This window comes from Hibiscus syriacus, unplaced genomic scaffold, assembly GCF_006381635.1.
Source record: "Hibiscus syriacus cultivar Baekdansim isolate YM2019G1 unplaced genomic scaffold, ASM638163v2 tig00111409_pilon, whole genome shotgun sequence".
In the NCBI taxonomy this organism is placed as follows: domain Eukaryota; kingdom Viridiplantae; phylum Streptophyta; class Magnoliopsida; order Malvales; family Malvaceae; genus Hibiscus; species Hibiscus syriacus.
Genome location: NW_024063086.1, coordinates 1,053,374 through 1,071,729, shown reverse-complemented (window position 1 = coordinate 1,071,729; position 18,356 = coordinate 1,053,374). Strand labels below are relative to the sequence as shown.

At 31.2% G+C, this 18,356-nt stretch overlaps 2 protein-coding genes across 3 annotated transcripts; both read right to left on the bottom strand.

The window, feature by feature from the left end:
* Positions 1-2,685: 2,685 nt before the first annotated feature.
* On the bottom strand, positions 2,686-4,954 carry LOC120162831 (lamin-like protein). The gene is made up of 2 exons (XM_039172898.1): positions 4,768-4,954; positions 2,686-3,044 (listed from the first exon to the last, which is right to left on the bottom strand). Exons 1-2 carry the CDS (start codon positions 4,946-4,948, stop codon positions 2,728-2,730), a joined length of 498 nt encoding a protein of 165 aa, XP_039028829.1. The 5' UTR covers positions 4,949-4,954; the 3' UTR covers positions 2,686-2,727.
* A 3,617-nt stretch (positions 4,955-8,571) lies between these two features.
* On the bottom strand, positions 8,572-10,878 carry LOC120162832 (transportin-1-like). Of its 2 annotated transcripts, none has more exons than XM_039172900.1 (5): positions 10,745-10,878; positions 9,933-10,229; positions 9,009-9,098; positions 8,857-8,934; positions 8,572-8,755 (listed from the first exon to the last, which is right to left on the bottom strand). In XM_039172900.1, the coding sequence occupies exons 2-5, from the start codon at positions 9,960-9,962 to the stop codon at positions 8,612-8,614; spliced, it is 342 nt and encodes a 113-aa protein (XP_039028831.1). In that variant the 5' UTR covers positions 9,963-10,229; positions 10,745-10,878; the 3' UTR covers positions 8,572-8,611. The 2 variants fall into 2 exon arrangements, with proteins under 2 accessions (XP_039028831.1, XP_039028830.1); XM_039172899.1 differs by having other exon boundaries at positions 9,933-10,220.
* Between the last annotated feature and the right edge of the window lie 7,478 nt (positions 10,879-18,356).

The following is an 18,356-nucleotide window of genomic DNA, read 5'->3' as shown; positions in this document are numbered from 1 at the left end:
AACTCCACGTCACAAAGACGTCAAACGTACTAAATGCTCCACCTCTATACCAATGATTCTCAATGCATTTACAGTGGACAATTTCTTTAAATCATTTATCATTCACTTTTCAGAATCTTTTCAAATATCATCACAATCAAGTACATACATCATTCACTCATTAAAATCTTTTTAAACATTAACAAAATCAAGTATAATACACTATAAATCTCAATACACATACAAAGGGATTTTCCATCACATTCACATATCATTTAAATATTAAAGTATTTCATAAATACAAACATATCAAAATATCATATGAAAATACATTGGGCAGTTCATACCCGAAACCATTCATAAGAAATCATCAAACAAAATAATATGAATTATAATAAAACAAATTGAAATCAATTTCTTTTCAAGTCATTCGAGGTTGACTCATCGCAAGTCTTCCTCTGTGATACTTATATTAAGTAAAATGCACTCACATTAATACTTTATATTCAAATCCAAAATATAAACCTCACCAAACTTTAAGCTTAATTTCTTGCTTCCAATTCACTTATTTACGAATTTATCACAATTTCATATTTCGATAGTTTGCGCTACCTTCAAAGAAATATTATTATGTATTAATATACATATTTAAAAATTATTTTGTTTATTCAAATGGAAACTAGACTCAAATATGAATCTAACCATATAAGTCAGTTTTTCTAGTTCAATTCGTACAATTTATAGCGAATTTTCAAAGTTGAATGATAAAAGTTGTCTTGGACAAAATCTATTGTCATGATTTCTAACCTATCACTGATTAAAAATTATTATAATTATTTTATACTTCTTGAAATCAGTTTTTGTATCTTCTAAACGAAACTAGATTGATATACAAATCCAATGGTATAAGATTCATCCCCCAATTAATTGTTTTTGAATTTATTATGATTTTCTAAACAGGTTTTTAGTAACGTTTTCAGTCATATAGCGTGTTTTTAAGCCGCTAAAAACTTTTGTGGCACAAAAATAAACCCCTCCATTCCCCTCTGCCGCCTTGTTATCGGGACCTGAACAGCCACAAAATGAATCACCCTCCCATCTTCTTTCCCAAAAACGGGACTCATATGGAACAACATCCAAAACGGCATCCCGTCTTTACGGTAATTCACCAAATTCACTTGAATACCCCTCTCTTCTCGAATTGCTTCTCTTATCCATCACCGTCCTCCGATTAGTTTTGGGACACTGAAATATATTCTCGTTTTGACCGATTACTTCTTCCAGGGAATAACCCAACATTTTCAAGAAGTTTTGGCTTGCGAAAACGATTGGGTGGCCTGAAATCGAAGGATCTGTGATGGTAAAATTGTTGGACAATTCGTCGAGAGCTTCCCGGACCCATTCGAAATAACGGGAGTTGAAAGATTGTTGGATTAAACCCAATTTTGAATCCATGTTTGACATTGCTACAGCTGTTGTTTCTTTTTGAGACCTGCGATTCTGGGTTTCCCGATTGGAACCAATCCCATGTGGGTAGCAATATATTTTTAAAGAACTTCGAAGAATTCCCATACTAAAAAGGAAAAAATAAAGGTACCTTATCTATATGCAAATCATCACAAAAAATTGAGGTGGAAGAAGAAGAAAAATACCTCGCGATTAACATCAAAGGCCAAACAGTTCTAGACTGAAGGCATCTTTGCATTTGCAGCCTTTCTGTAGCGAGAATTTGTTTGAACAAAGTGCTGAGAAGAAGAGCCCTCCATTGGAGAAGAATGAAAAAATAGGTGAAGGGGAAAAATGAAAAAGTTGAAAGGACTTAGAAATTATAAATTTGCGGTATTTGTATAAAAACGTCAATGACGCATAAGTTATAGCAGCATTTATATAAAAACGTCAATGACGTACTAGTCTATAACGGATTTATATAAAAACGTCACGAAAGTATGAGTCTTTAACGACGTTTGTATAAAATCGATACTTAAATACGAGTCTATAGTGGTGTTTGTATAAAAATATACTAAAGTAAGATCTTTTCTGACGTTTGTTCAAAAAACGCCACTAAAAATGAAGCCATTTATTTTCCAAATTCAATTAAAAGATTTATTTTATGTATGCACTAAAAGTGATTAATAGTTTTTTTAAAAAAATATTTTTAATTTGAAAATAGTAAAAAGTTTTAATGTCTTAATAATTATACACCTTTACGTTTACAATTTAATTTTTTTTCAACAGCTTCACTAATTGGACTTAAGCTTATGCAATAATATCAAGCTGAATCAAGGGATTCTATGTTGAGAATTCTATATCCAAAATTCATTTTTTAATTAATAAGAATTTATAAAGTTTCTTATTTATTTATTTATTTTATTTTTTAAATTAAAAACTTTGTGATGGGTTTTTTATCCTAGAGTTAAACAACGAAGCAATGTGCCAATTAATTATTCAACAACAAAAGCACAAAAGAATATATATTTTTTTTTCTTTTTGCAATACAAATGCCAAAAAGAAGATTATAATAAAAATTAGATTTTAATAAATGATTAATTTTTAATAAACTATTATACTTTTCAATATTTACATAATAGAAATAATTTTTCTTGTAGTGTGTTTTGATATGTCACTTTAATAGCGTGTTTCGGTATACAATTTGTGCGGTAGACTCATTCCATCATCATTATCAATATAATACAACATTTTACTGTTGCTTAATCACAGTCAACTGTCTGATTTAAACAAATGGACCAACTAATAAAAACATGCCACAGCAAAAGAAATCAAAAAGAGCAAAACCCTAATGCTAATAGCAATCAATGGAGGTGAACCATTCTTGACTGGAGCCGGTGCCGGGGCAGCTCGAGGAACTTCAACGTCGATGGAAACTTTCATACCATTGTAGCAGTAGCCACCACTGCTGAGAAAGTAATACGGCCTCGCCTCCGTCAGCTCGAACACATCTCGGCCACCACGAGTTATGTTCTGTATGAAACCTCGATCATTGCAGTTGTCATAACTTGTCTGGTTCACTTCAAGAACATTGAAGTAGCGCTTGTCAAAGTTGAAAACTTCAATCAAGAGAACCAGAAGATAATAAAAATTAAAACTTTTTATAATTTTAAAATATAAAATTTTAAAATTTTAATAACAAATTAAAACTTTTAAAAGTTAAATAAATTATTTTAAAATTTTGGAAGCGTCAGGGTTTCTTTTGGTCCATTGTATTCAGACTATGAGATGATATATAAAAGAAAAATATTAAAGATTTACAACAATTTTTTAAATTAAATTAATTAGATATAAATGTAAAAATTTGTATTAGAAGATGAAAACAAATTTTTAATAAAAATAAATAAAATATATAAAAATTCAAAAAAAAAATAGGTATGATAACCGTCCCAACAAACTCTCCTCAATCCATCATTTTTTTATTAATCTTGGATAATTATAAGTAGTAGTATATGTTTTAAAGACGCTTAAATATCTTGCAATCGTTAGTCCTCGAACCTAAGACCTATAAAAATAACAATCATTCCTTTAACTATTGAAGTCGTTTGGTTCGTATCCTCAATCCATCATTGAAATCAACCATTAAGGTATTTTTTGGAAGGTGCCAGCCAATAAGATAATTACAGCTAATTCTTCCTTTTGTGCATATAGAGGTTTATTTGAAATTGAATTCTCTATTTTAGGTTCAATGTATTAGCTATATTAACCTTTCTTGTCCTCATTATCGAATGTTAATTTATTTTTTACCATTTTAAGTTATGAATGCAGCTAGCAATACACTTATTCATAGTAAAAAAAGGTAAAATACTAACAATAAATTTCTAATATATTTAAATTAATATTGAACATAAATAAAAATAATAATTATATTTGAAAACGAATTAAAAAATATAAAAAAAATATTTCTTTTGATATTTCAGATTTATTTTACAATCGGATTTTTGACTGCTTTCTTTGAGGATCTTTTGTAAAGGGTTTTGATTAATCTAGGTAAGTATAAGGTAGTATCTATTCAAAGATAATTTTTAACTATTTAACATTAAATGTTTATACACCTGATATTCATGGTGCTCGAATCCAAAACTTCAATAAATAATTATAATTTTTTACTACTTAAATCACTTGGTTCATGTATATTTTATAAAGTTTTGATTTTCTTTATAAAAAATAAATAAAATAAAGAAAAGGTAAAGGAGATGAAAGAAGTTAAGGGTTCCAACTTCATAAACCTAAAGCAAAAGACTTTACCAAATAAATTGAATTAATTAATTTCAATTTCTTATAAAGTTGAATGGTTTCAATTCTTATTAAGAATTAAGCGTCTCAATATTTCAAAAGTTGTAGTTATATATTTCTTTCTTTTCTTGAAAAAAATATAAACTAGACCTTTCAAAAATTATAAAAATTTTAAATTTAAATCTCTAAATTATTTAAAATTTTAAGTTGACACCCTAAATTCTATCACCAAGTTTTGTCACGAGAAGATCGACATTCTCTTTCACCATTGATGCCACTTGATGGATTCTTTATCAGGTTAATTTTCCTTTTGAATAGTATGGAGTGATTACACAATAATATATATTAGAGTTTTCTTAACTTACTGAGAATGCACACACTCACCCTACAAATGTGATTGCTTGAACTCATAATCTATAAGGAGATAAACATTCTCTTTTACTACATAGATCACTTCATAAGTTGTTTACCGGTTAATTTTTAAAATTTTAAAACTGAAGCAATCATATGAAAATAAAAAAGTAATAAAGAAAGGAGATAACATACGGAGCCAGTCGTCGACATAGAACCGCTCACGGCCGGACCAATCGGAATAATTGACGTTAGGGTACCAACCTTGTTTGCCTCCGACACGGTGCAACGCCGCCGTGGATGATTCGATTGAAACCATGAAAACTGCTATTACCATCAACAAAAACTTAACAATGAATTTATTTTCAATACTCATGATTTCTTCCCCTTATCCTTCTCAGATAAATCTCTACGAAAAATGCTTAGGAAAAAAAAAGGAAAAACCTAAAATGCTGCTAAAAGAAACCTCGTACAGGGTTTTGTCTTTCGAAGTTCAACAATGGCTGAAACGGTCATATATGTGTGAAACAAAAATCTGCTTCAAATGGTGAGTTGGAAAAAATAAATAATTCTGATTTAGTAACGTATTATGTTGACAGTGCTAAAGTGACATGGACGGTGTTAATTTTGGATGTGTGAGCATTTGATCGAGTCAAGTCAAAAAATTTTAAGTTATTAAGTCGACGAGTCTTGTTTATTTGATTTTTTTCAGATCGAGTCAAGTCAAACCGGTCAAGTTTCAGTTTAAATTTAATTATAAATGTTTATAATTGTATGGTACTATTTGATTCTAATTTAAACGGTTTTCTATAACCATACACAATACATATTTATTTCTTCAGTTTTTTCATATGTGATATACATATATCATACAAATTGATGAACTCGACTCAAATTTGAAAATTAATCCACTAATTATTAAAAAATTTAAGTTATTTGAGTTCTATTTTATAGCTTGACATGAATCAAGTGATCTCGGTAGTAAATGAATTGTTGTTTTTCCTTGAGTTCCCGAGTTCAAGCACCATGAATGTCAGAGGTATGAGAGTTCAATGTCAAATGGTTGACAATTATCTTTGAACATATATTACCTTGTACTTACCCGAAATTAATCAAAATAAAAAACTTGACTCAAATTTAAAATTTTTCGAGTCGATATGAGTTTATAAAATTATGAATCGAATCAATTCGAGTTGATCTTTTTCGAATCAAGTGAAACTAAAAAGATTAAATTTTTGAATCAAGTAAAATTTTACCTACCCTAGGTCAAATGAGGAGGTTGTTTGGCATACATTGGTTGTTGTGGTTAATGCGAGCGATGGAAATTTTGAAGAGCAGTTACAAAATGATGAGTGATGAACTGTTTAATTTTGTTTCCTAGTAGGATTTTGTCAAGGAGATGCTAATTTTTATTTTCTTTAAAAAATATGGGCTTTCTTTTAAAAAAAATAGAACATATTTATTTTATATTTTTATTATTTAAAAATATAATGTGAATATTTGTTTTAAATTATTAAATTTATTTGTGAACTTAATTTTTTTATTAATATCAAATTGTTATTTATGATTAGTGTACCATCATTTTAAGCAAAACAAAAAACATAGATTAAAACTTTTATCTTTAGATTAGTTTTGCACCTTAAGGAATCATTTATATGATATAATGGGTCACTACTATATTAAAAACAAAACTAAAAGATATTATTTAAATATATTTATATATCACTTTAGTTATGTATTTTTGCATGAATCAATTGACCTTAGTGGTTAAGAGATTATTGTTATCTCTTGAAATCTTGAGTTCGAACACTGTGTATGCAGTGGTATAAACGTTCATTGTCAAATTTCCATGGGAGGCTACATCAGTTTTAAGATCTATAAGAGTTTTCAAAAAAATAATATTATTGAATCCATCAAATGGTCTAAGTGGTAAAAGTTCTGAATTCAAACAGATGCGATTGCAGGGTGTATATGTGTTGTCAATAAGTTAAGAAACTTATGAACATATACTACCTTGTAATCATACAGATTATTAAAAAAATAACACTATCTAATACATTATTTAGAATATTATATTAATTTATTTAAAATGAATAATGAATATAAGATCATAATGTTTGGTTAAAAAATTAAGATTATTTGAAAATAAATTTTATCAAATTGTCATTGTGATATATTTTTTTAGTAAGTGAACATTTTAATATTAAATTAAAAATATAAACACGGAAAAGATTATATAACTATGTCTGTTGCACTATCTAAATTATATATATATATATATACTCAACATATTATTAATATAATTAATATATTAAATAATATTTAAAAAATAAATCTAGATAAACAAATTATATATATATATATATAATTTATCTAATTATAAATAAATTTACTCAAATTAAAATTATTCATTAATAATAATTAACTTTATTAACGTATTATTTTCTTATTTAACTTTTTCTTATTGAATTGATGTTTGGTTAGAAATAAAGCATCAATCATGTGAGTGAAAATAAAAAATAATAAATAAAAGATTACATTAAAACATGGATTGGACGAAGGATTAATTTATAGTGTGAAGTTTATATCATTATGGCAAACCGTGGTGGCTGAGAACAGGCAAAAATGGGTACTTTACATGTGATTGGATTTTGTTTTAAGTGTTTGATTTTGTTTGTAACTTCCAAATGATTTAGTTGATTTGTTTTGTATTTGGGGGGGGGGGGGTTTAAAACAATTTTACCTAGGGAACATGAGAGAAAATCTTATTCTTAATGAGTATCGAATCTATAACTGATGTAATTATGGGCGAAATCAAGAATTTATTAAAATGGGGGTTAAAGTATTTTCTATTTTCCATAAATACAATTTGTTTAAATTAAGAGATACTGATAAATTTTTCTTTATTTATTTTTTAAAATAAATATATTTTTAAATATTAATTAATAATTAAAAAAAATGACGGGACCAAGGCTCCCTTTAACCCCACGAAGGTCAGCCCATGGACGTGATCCTACTCAAACGCCTACTCATGGTCATCAATCTTTCATCTTTATTCATAAGGATGAAAGTGGAGGGAGTTTTCACTATCCTTACATATCTTTTCTAATATCATATCTTTTCTAATATCATATCTTAAACTTCATCAAAATTGGTCTATAGCGTCGTTTTTTGTACTATAACGACGTTTAAAAGCGCCACTAAAAATGCTGTCGGCACAAAAAAATCACCGCAAAAAACACCAATAATACAAACGCCGCAACTATTAGTGTGTTTTACTAATAAACGCCGCTAAAAGTCATGTTATGTAACAGTATTTGTATACTAAAACGCCGCTAAAGGTCAAGTTATTTTAGTATACAAACGCCGCAATAGATTTAATATTTAGCAGTGTTTCAGGCACAAACACCGCAATAGGTTGGTCATTTAACGGCCTTTCCCCCTAAAAACGCCGCCAAATATGAACTCTGTTAGTGATGTTTTGCCCCTAAAACGCCGCTAATCGAAACTGATTTTCAACATATCTTCTTCCTATTTTGTATTACCCAAACTTAACCTGTAACAATATCCAATAACCATCTTAAATTTAATTACGATTCGAATTAAGTAATAATACATAAAAACATAAATAAATCAAAGTTTACAAACATCCAAGTTAAATATAATGTAGTTCAACATTTTTCAATGGCATAAACAAAGCATTAACCTAAGAAAACACCTAGGATGATGAATTCTTCGTTTGATTATGCTGCATCATTTGCTTCATTGCTTCAATTTGATTTTGAAGTTCATATTTTTTCTGAAATGCTGCATCACAGTCCTTATCCGCAGTATTCAGTTACATAATATATACATGGTCCATGATAGAAAAAAGACGAGGAACATCAAACATCAAAGACTAGATGAGAAAATATGTTGGATTCTAACACTACATTCAAAATAAATGTTCAAATCAGAAATGATAAGTAATACATGTCAATCTTTTATAGGCTTCAATAATAAATTATAAGGAAAATTAGGAAATATTCACAGTAGAGTATTACATGCAAAATATTAGGTTATAAATACAATAATAATACAAGAGAAAGGAGAAACTATTCACCAATTTCCGCACTTCTGCTGCAGGGTCATTAGCAAGGCCAAACAAACCATTAAGGTATTTATCCATGTATGTATATAAAGCCTAAAAGAAATCAATGCACAATTCAAGCATTTCCCAAAAAGTATCATGATAACATCCATCACTGGAAGAATATAAATGTTCTAACTTTCAAGTTAACTTACAGAAGGCATCAACATGATATATTGGTTTACAAAACCCAATGACAGCTTTCTCAGAGAAGCATGGGGAGATTGAAAAAACTGCTCATAGAAAAACAGACACAATTAGAAAATTTTAAAAACCTGACAATTTAAAAATAAAAAATGTGTTTTACCTGAAATAACCGAGTAAGGAATATGTTGATAGGCCTTTCAGCTAACCCAGGCACATCTGAATCCAGCACTTGAGGTATATCCTCACAAATCTGTATTACAAAAGGAATGGTTGATGCGTTAAAGGTAATTCAAAGTAAGCCTATAAGCATGTCTTTGACAGAGGGCGTTTGTCAGCTACAGCTACATTTAAGTTTGACCCTCAGAATGCAGTAAGACCACCAATAAAAGAAGAAGAAACCATATAGATTAGCTAGTGTGAGTTAACCCATTGGCATTCACCAGGATATTATATTGCTATTCATTAGTGGGAAAAACACCTAAATAATGGAAACATGTGTCAAAGACCATAGAAAATCAAGGATTCTGCATCAGGAAAACTCCATATATATACCATAATGAAAAGAAAGAACTCATGAAAGTAGAACTTGTGGGAACCCTCTTCCTGGTACAATTTTAAGGCAACCACTCATTGAGTCTTAGAATCTTGTTCTAGCAACAATTCTTGTTTGCATGTAGGCAAATATATTCTAGATGGCCAAAGAATCATCTCATTTATCTCACTAGACAAACTGGGGGAAGAGTAATCCATCTTACACTGAAGTTTTTTGCTTACTAACTTCATATAACTAATGGGGACATTTTTAAATAACTTTCACACTAAATTATAGTAACACGATTCTATGATTTAAATTGACTCTTCCAAAACTTAATGGCATAAACTATGTAAAAGCATGAGAAACCATGGTTCAATATTGAATAAACCCGCATGCTTTTATTGATTCGATTGATTCATTCAATCGTTTAATGGCTTAAAGTCTTAAACCATCGTTCTATATTGAATAAACGAAAAGGAAGCTTCTCCACAGTAATATGACAACTTCCATAAAATGATAGCAGAGATTAGAAAATTACTCATCGCATACCTTTGACACTGCATCCATAGCACCTTCCATGTGGTTTATGTCATTGCTATCCAAACAATTTACAAAAGCTTGCAATAACTCAGGACATCCCACAATTCCCCCTAGTTGAACAACCACAGTTATAATATTCCCAACAGTTGACCTAATGTGTTTATCTGCAGCTCCTAAACAGGGCAATAACTCTGTTTTGATTTATTGTTGGTGTGCATGAGCCATTATCTTATAAGCAGTTCTTAGATTATTTTTCAGAAGCAAACCAGCAACTTGTCGAATCTCTACTGATTTACCCTGCATAAACTTACAAAAATGAAACCAAGTTTCATTAGCTAATCAAAGAAAACAAATTCTCATAGCATATCCAAAAGCATCTGATTTACCCTGCATAAATGAACAAAATGAAACAAATTTCTATTATCGCATAAAAGAAAACAGATATTCCTAATACATCCAGAGTAAGAACATTGATTTCATGCATTAGACACCTATACAGGCACAAAACTGAATTTTCAGTTTCAAAGGTGTAATTCAATTAAATACCCAGAATGTAGTCCGTCAAAGAAATGCACAATCTTTGCAAATTCTATTACAGTGTAATTAACCCTACAAAAATCCAATTCTAGTATCGAATAGAAGCGTAATCCAATAAAAAAAGAAATTCCCCAAAAGAAAAGAGAACATCAATCGTATCTCCTCCATAAACACATAACCCGATCAATACCCATAATCCAGTTCCTCAAAAAGCACTACAAGAAAATAAAATATCTGTAAACTGGTCACCGAAGAAACAAACGGGGATAGAAAATGAAGCAAACCTCAGCTCGTGCTAGGATAAAAACGAGATAGTTGTTGAAATCAGGGAACTGAGGTTAGTGCTGAAGCTGTTGCCAAATCTGAGACTTATCAGCCGAAAAAGATGGTGAAATCTGTTGTTCCAGCAGTCCACAGATCTCCTTACCAACCGATCAAGAAATTTATAAACGGAGGTCAAAATTTTAATTTTTTTTTTTAAATAATATATGCAATTTTTTTTATTTAACATATTATATAAATTTTAACTTTTTTCCTTAAATAATGGGATGTGCTTTACTCCTAAGGGGCTTAGTACATCCGCCCCTGCTTTAATCCCTCCTCTTGTGGTTGCCAAGGGACACTTCTGATCGCCGTCGTTTCTGTAATCAAATTCTTATTCAAATAAAATTTTATCATTCGGTTTCAACTTGACGAATAAATTTGGGTTAAAGGAGACGACGACGGCGGTGAAGAAGAGAGACAAATAGGTTGGTTAGGAATTTTATGAAATTTTGAATGAAACAATAAGAGATTTGGAATCCCAGGTTAAATGATTGTACAATCGCGACGTTTATAATAAAAACGCTATTAAGTTACATCACTCTTGCAGCGTTTATTACAAAAAAAAAAACTTACTAAATTACATGATTATTGCAACGTTTATTAAAAAACCACTAAAGTACATGACTATTGCGGCGTTTGAACAAAAACACCACTAAAGTATAATTCTATAGCGGTGTTTGTTCACAAACACCACGAAAGTCTGAGTCTTTTGCGACGTTTGATAAAAAAAATGCTGCTAAAAATGATGATAACATCTCTATTGCGACGTTTGTTGAAAAATGCCACTAAAGTAGTACTATGTATACAAACGCAGCTAAAGTACTTCTCTGTTGCGACGTTTATTGTAAAAACGCCACTATATATGAATCATATTACGGTGTTTTTTATACAAACACCGCTAAAGTACTCTCTGTTGTAGCGTTTGTCGTAAAAACACCACTATATATGAGCCCTATTGCTGCGTTTGTATAAAAACGCCGCTAAATTTACCATTTTGCGGCGTTTGAATGGAAATGCAACTATATGTTTAAAGTTAGTGGCGTTTACTCTCAAAACGCCGCTAAAAACACTGCTGTAGAACAATTTTGTTGTAGTTCATATTATTCATTCATTTTAATATCACATTATACTTAGTTTATCGTACCATTCATATCATTCACATTTATTCACATTTATGCCATAATTATGCCTTGCATTATGCATAAGTATTAGGATATCGTAACATGTTTCCATTTGTCATTCCTTATACTATGCATATTATATGATTACCATGCATACCTATATATAATCCAAATGTTTATGTTTTATCTTATATTAAGTTGATGCCCGTTTACATTATGTTATACATCTTTGCATATGTGATTGTATTCATTCTTAGGTGTGCATAACGTTTATGATAGGTTATAAGCTACATTTATATCATATGTTTTACTTATATATGTTTTGTTTGTTTATATAGGTACAAATGGCTAAGCAATGAAAGCTAAACCTACTTAGAACTATAGGATGGAAACTCAATCAGCTAAAAAAGAGCTCAAAGCTAAAGCAATGTGTAGACACCCATTTTTGTATGGGTCTTAAAAAATATTATTAATTATTATTATCATTATTATTATTATTATTATTATTATTATATATTATTATTAATATAACATTTATAAATTTTTGCAGGCTCCACAACCTGAAGCTCAATATAAACCCCAAACCTAAATTGGCCAAACATTCAAGATCAGACCCAGATACAAGACCCAACTTACCCGAAGCCCAACAATATAAGCCTAAACCCATATTATATCAGACCCAGCTCAGCAGCCCATCAGAATCTGGATCCAGACTAGGTCCGGATTCGACCCTGTTCAGTTAACACGACCCAAGATCGAAACCCTAAACACATTAGGGTTTTTGGTGATGATTCCCAGTGTCGCCTCCAAAAAGCCGTTGGATCTGGACCTAACCAATGGTCCAAATTACCCCGAAACTAGGGTTTTACCCTAATGGATAACATTCATTCGCCGCTCAAGCCGAATTTCATTCTCGCCATCGCAGCCATCGGTGCCGATCAGAACCCATCCATCCAACAGTGAAAACATGTCAATCAACAATAAAAATGGAAGAGAAATCAAAGGAAAAAACAATAAAAAGAGCAAAAAAATCCCGATGAAATCGGGCTGTGACACATGCATCAAATCAAAACCATCACCAATCACATACATGCAAGATAAAAGAAGACAAAGAGAGATATTGAAGGGGAGGACATTCAGGAAAAAAATGAGAAGGATTTAGGGACTGAAAAACCAGAGGCGGAAAAGAGAGAAAAAAGGAAAAAATCTCAGAGCATTCGAAAAAATCAAAAGAGAAAACAAAAGAAAAAATAAGGAAAAAAATATAAGAGAGGAGAAGATACTTACATCAGTTCGAAGCTTCGGGTAACTTAAAGGTCGCCGGAGCCGTCATTTCCCGAGAGGTAAACCCTAGATCTAGGAGGATAGGGTGTTTTTTAGGTAGAGGATGAGAGGGAAAGCATTTTGGAGCCTTTTGGCTTACTTCGGCCGTAGTGCGCTACCGCGAGCGCTGCTGTGATTGTCATCGGAGGAGGTCGGCTCTTTCTTCCCTGAGGAGGGAAGTTGAGAGAGTTATGTGAACTCTCTCTCTGATTTTTTGAAATGAGGAAGGAATGAGTGAAATGGGAAATAAGCCCGTTTTTTGGGCTTATATACACCACACGAAATGGTGTCGTTTAAGAGGACCTTCAACGTGTTTTCATACTTGGGATAATAGACGTTTAGGTCCCCCATGTTTTGTAATCTCATATTAAAGCCATTTAATGAAGTTCTATTTTATTTGGATTCGAGCACTTATGTTTTAGTCTTATTATTATATATTATGTTCTTTTTGTTAATATTTAACTTTGGTCACAATATTTGTGATTATTTCATTTTAGTCACTAATTTCATCTGTTGTGTATTTTTACTAATATTTAAATATGACCTTATGATTTAGGCATGTTTCATTTTGGTCACTGTTTTAAATATTGTTGTATTTAGGATTAAATATTATTTAATATTTTTGATCTTGGCTCTGGTTTGTTTGTAATTACTGTTTAGCTCTTTCAAGTTCCTGTTTTTCCATTCCGTTCCTTGGAATTCTCAAATGATTTATTTTTTTCCATTTTATTTTGGTTTGTAATTTTCATTTGTTTTTATTTCAATCCCTCATGCATGTACATATTTTACATATTATATAGTCATTTGTACTATATTAAATAAATATTATCAGCTCTATTTATTGTAAATATCTTATTTCGTATATTTCCAACTGCATTTATTTCCATTGTAATTTTTTATTTGTTGATGATATATTCGAATATTTTCAAAAAATGTATTTGTAGAACGGGCGTGGAAAGTATCACTTGATCGAAGTGGTACAATCCGATACGATGTTCGAACGAAAAGGAACTTGAAATAAATCTAGTTTATTTTACTAATTAAAATTTGTATTTAAATGATCCAATGCGTTTTTTATATAGTAATTTATTTTACACAAATGTCGATTTTCATTGTATATCCGATTGACATTTTTCTTAAATCAATGAAGATGGAATATTCTTTAACAGATGATAAATAGTTGAGATAGCTTTCCCGATGGAGGATTGCTAATCTCGAGATTTCTTTTCAAGTTAAGGAATTTTCCCTAATCAAAAATTCGAAGCAAATTAAATTAACTTTAGCAAATGGATCATAATTTTAATTATCGATGTGAATTCATAATTTTCACCATTACGACAACGTGTAAACGATTAAGTTCCAACTTTTGGGCGCTGTGGGGGTGCTTATCATTCCCCACGCGTAATCGACTCCCGGACGCGTAAATCGAGTTTTTGGTAAACATATACCGATTTTTGTCTTACAAATGATTTTTCTTAAAATTGTTTTAAAAGACGTTTTTAGGTATTCGGCCTACCTAACCTAAAGGTCGATGGTGACTCCTATCCAATTTCATCCAAATTAATTCAAAATCATCAATTTTTCAAATAATAAAGTCATAATTGTTTTTAATAAAACATAATTGTTTTAAAAAAAAGTGTTATGATAGCTTGGCGACTCTGCTAGGGATCTTTTTTTTAGAGTCAGGCTGTAAGTCGCTTACATATTGTCGTTGTGATAGAAATTACGAGTTCGAGTCTTTAGTTAACTTATGATCCGTTTATTAAAGTTTTTAACTTCTTCATTTTTAATTGTCATTCTAACATTTTATTTTTTCTTTCAGCTCTGTCTAAGTTTTTGTTGAGAGTTTTTATTTGTTCGTATTTTGAGTCAAAGGTTTGTACGTTCCTCATAGCACACATCACATACATTTGCATGAAATAAGCTCTAGACTCTAGCTTCGATCCAAAAAGTCAGAGAGAATGCTTTACTCTCGTAAGAATTTATTCTTCGTATGAGTTTTAGCAAATAACCCATGGGATACATACCTTATACCTTCGTAGGGATTTATTCATTGTATGGGTATAAGACTGAATCTTTCCTTTTGCTTTAAATTATATTGAATAACAACATGCGAACTAGATACCATGTGGCGATGATTATTTTCTTGAAAAAAATCATTGTGGGAGAAAGCATGCCCGAGTAGGAATACTATTTAATAAAAGCATGTTCGGGTAGATAACATGACATGGTAGGTGTTATATTCATCTCTGAATAACATTTTTATCTGTATTAATTATCTTTGTGTCATTTTTTCATCATTCTTTGCATTGCATTGCATCGTCATAACATAATGCAAGAGTGTTGATCCGCAAGGGGATATTCGAGAGAAATTTTTTACAAGAAGAGGTAAGAGTATTCAATCAAGCAGTCATACATAGACATGCACTGAGGGCTAAAAGAAGTTCAGAGTACAAGAATGAGACTTGCTCGAAGATCGTGCAACAGTCGAGACTGGAAAGATGATCCATTGATCCGTGGAGTAATCCAACATGAAATATTTGTCTAAAATCGTTTCATCGTTAACCGCCAAAGAGCGACGCACTGACTTCACCACCACCGGGGCATTAACTGAGTTAGGTTACAGAGCGCTTAAGGGGGGCATAATTTTCAAGAACGAATATCCGAGATGAAGCATCGACCCATTTCAGACTCAACATCTAAGTGAAAACCTACTTATCATATGTTTTACTTATATGTTTTGTTTGTTTATATAGGTACAAATGGCTAAGGAATGAAAGCTAAACCTACTTAGAACTATAGGATGGAAACTTAATCAGCTAAAAAAGAGCTCAAAGCTAAAGCAATGTGTAGACACCCATTTTTTTCTGGGTCTTAAAAAATATTATAAATTATTATTATCATTATTTTATCATTTATTATTATTATTATTAATATTATTATTAATATAACATTTTTACATTTTTGCAGGCTCCACAACCCGAAGCCCAATACAAGCCCCAAACCTGAACTAGCCCAGCATTCAAGATCAGACCCAGATACAAGACCCAACTTACCCGAAGCCCAACAATATAAGCCTAAACCCATATTATATCAGACCCAACTCATCAGCCCATCAGAATCCAGATCCAGACCAGGCCCGGATATGACCCTGTTCAGTTAACCCAACCCAAGATTGAAACCCTAAACACATTAGGGTTTTTGGCGATGATTCCCTGTACCACCTCCAACAAGCCATTGGATCTGGACCTAACCAACAGTCCAGATTGCCCCAAATTTAGGGTTTTACCCTAATGGATAACATTCATTACCGCTCAAGCCGAATTTAATTCTCGCCATCGCAACCATCGGTGTCGATCAGAACGTATCCATCCAACAGTGAAAACATGTCAATCAACAGTAAAAATGGAAGAGAAATCAAAGGAAAAACAATAAAAAGAGCAAACAAATCCCGATGAAATTAGGCTGTGACACATGCATCAAATTAAAAGCCATCACCAATCACATACATGCAAGATAAAAGAAGACAAAGAGAGAGATTGAAGGGGAGGACATTCAGGAAAAAACGAGAAGGATTTGGGGACTGAAAAACTAGAGGCGGAAAAGAGAGAAAAAAGGAAAAATCTCAGAGCATTTGAAAAAACTCAAAAGAGAAAACAAAAGAAAAAATAAGGAAAAGATATAAGAGAGGAGAAGATACTTACATCAGTTCGAAGCTTCGAGTAACTTAAAGGTCGCCGGAGCCGTCATTTCCTGAGAGGTAAACCCTATATCTAGGAGGATAGGGTGTTTTTAGGTAGAGGATGAGAGGGGAAGCATTTTGGCTTCTTTCGGCCACAGTGCGTCACCACGAGCGCTGCTGTGATTGTCACCGGAGGAGGGCGGCTCTTTCTTCCTTGAGGAGGGAAGTTGAGAGAGTTATGTGAACTCTTTCTCTGATTTTTTGAAATGAGGAAGGAATGAGTGAAATGGGAAATAAGCCCGTTTTTTGGGCTTATATACACCACATGAAATGGTGTCGTTTAAGAGGGACCTTCAACGTGTTTTCATACTTGGGATAATAGACGTTTAGGTCCCCCATGTTTTGTAATCTCATATTAAAGCCATTTAATGAAGTTCTATTTTATTTGGATCTGAGCACTTATGTTTTAGTCTTATTATTATATGTTATGTTCTTTTTGTTAATATTTGACTTTGGTTCACAATATTTGTGATTATTTCATTTTAGTCACTAATTTCATGTGTTGTGTATTTTTACTGATATTCGAATCTGACCCTATGATTTAGGCATGTTTCATTTTGGTCACTATTTTAAATATTGTTGTATCTAGGATTAAATATTTTTTAATATTTTTGATCTTGGCTCTGGTTTGTTTGTAATTACTGTTTAGCTCTTTCAAGTTCCTGTTTTTCCATTCGTTCCTTGGAATTCTCAAATGATTTATTTTTGTCCATTTTATTTTGGTTTGTAATTTTCATTTGTTTTTATTTCAGTCCCTCATGCATGTACATATTTTACATATTATATAGTCATTTATACTATATTAAATAAATATTATCAGCTATATTTATTGTAAATATCTTATTTCGTATATTTCCAACTGTATTTATTTCCATTGTAATTTTTATTTGTTGATGATATATTCGAATATTTTCAAAAAATGTATTTGTAGAACGGGCATGGAAAGTATCACTTGATCGAAGTGGTACAATCCGATACGACGTTCGAACGAAAAGGAACTTGAAATAAATCTAGTTTATTTTACTAATTAAAATTTGTATTTAAATGATCCAATGCGTTTTTTATATAGTAATTTATTTTACACAAATGTCGATTTTAATTGTATATCCGATTGACATTTTTCTTAAATCAATGAATATGGAATATTCTTTAACATATGAGAAATAGTTGAGATAGCTTTCCCGATGGATGATTGCTAATCTCGAGATTTCTTTTCAAGTTAAGGAATTTTCCCTAATAAAAAATTCGAAGCAAATTAAATTAACTTTAGCAAATGGATCATAATTTTAATTATCGATGTGAATTCATAATTTTCACCATTACGACAACGTGTAAGCGATTAAGTACCAACTTTTGGGCGCTATGGGGGTGCTTATCCTTCCCCAC

Bases quoted from the DNA above. Each gene is read 5' to 3' on its own strand.
- LOC120162832 (XM_039172900.1), bottom strand. From the start codon at position 9,962: ATGGAAGGTGCTATGGATGCAGTGTCAAAG. The intron at 8,935-9,008 runs GTAAAACACATT...TTCTATGAGCAG, and splicing joins TCCTTACTCGGTTATTTCAG to TTTTTTCAATCTCCCCATGC. The intron at 8,756-8,856 runs GTAAGTTAACTT...GATTTCTTTTAG, and splicing joins ATATCATGTTGATGCCTTCT to GCTTTATATACATACATGGA.
- LOC120162831 (XM_039172898.1), bottom strand. From the start codon at position 4,948: ATGAGTATTGAAAATAAATTCATTGTTAAGTTTTTGTTGATGGTAATA. The intron at 3,045-4,767 runs GTATGTTATCTC...TCTTGATTGAAG, and splicing joins CTATGTCGACGACTGGCTCC to TTTTCAACTTTGACAAGCGC.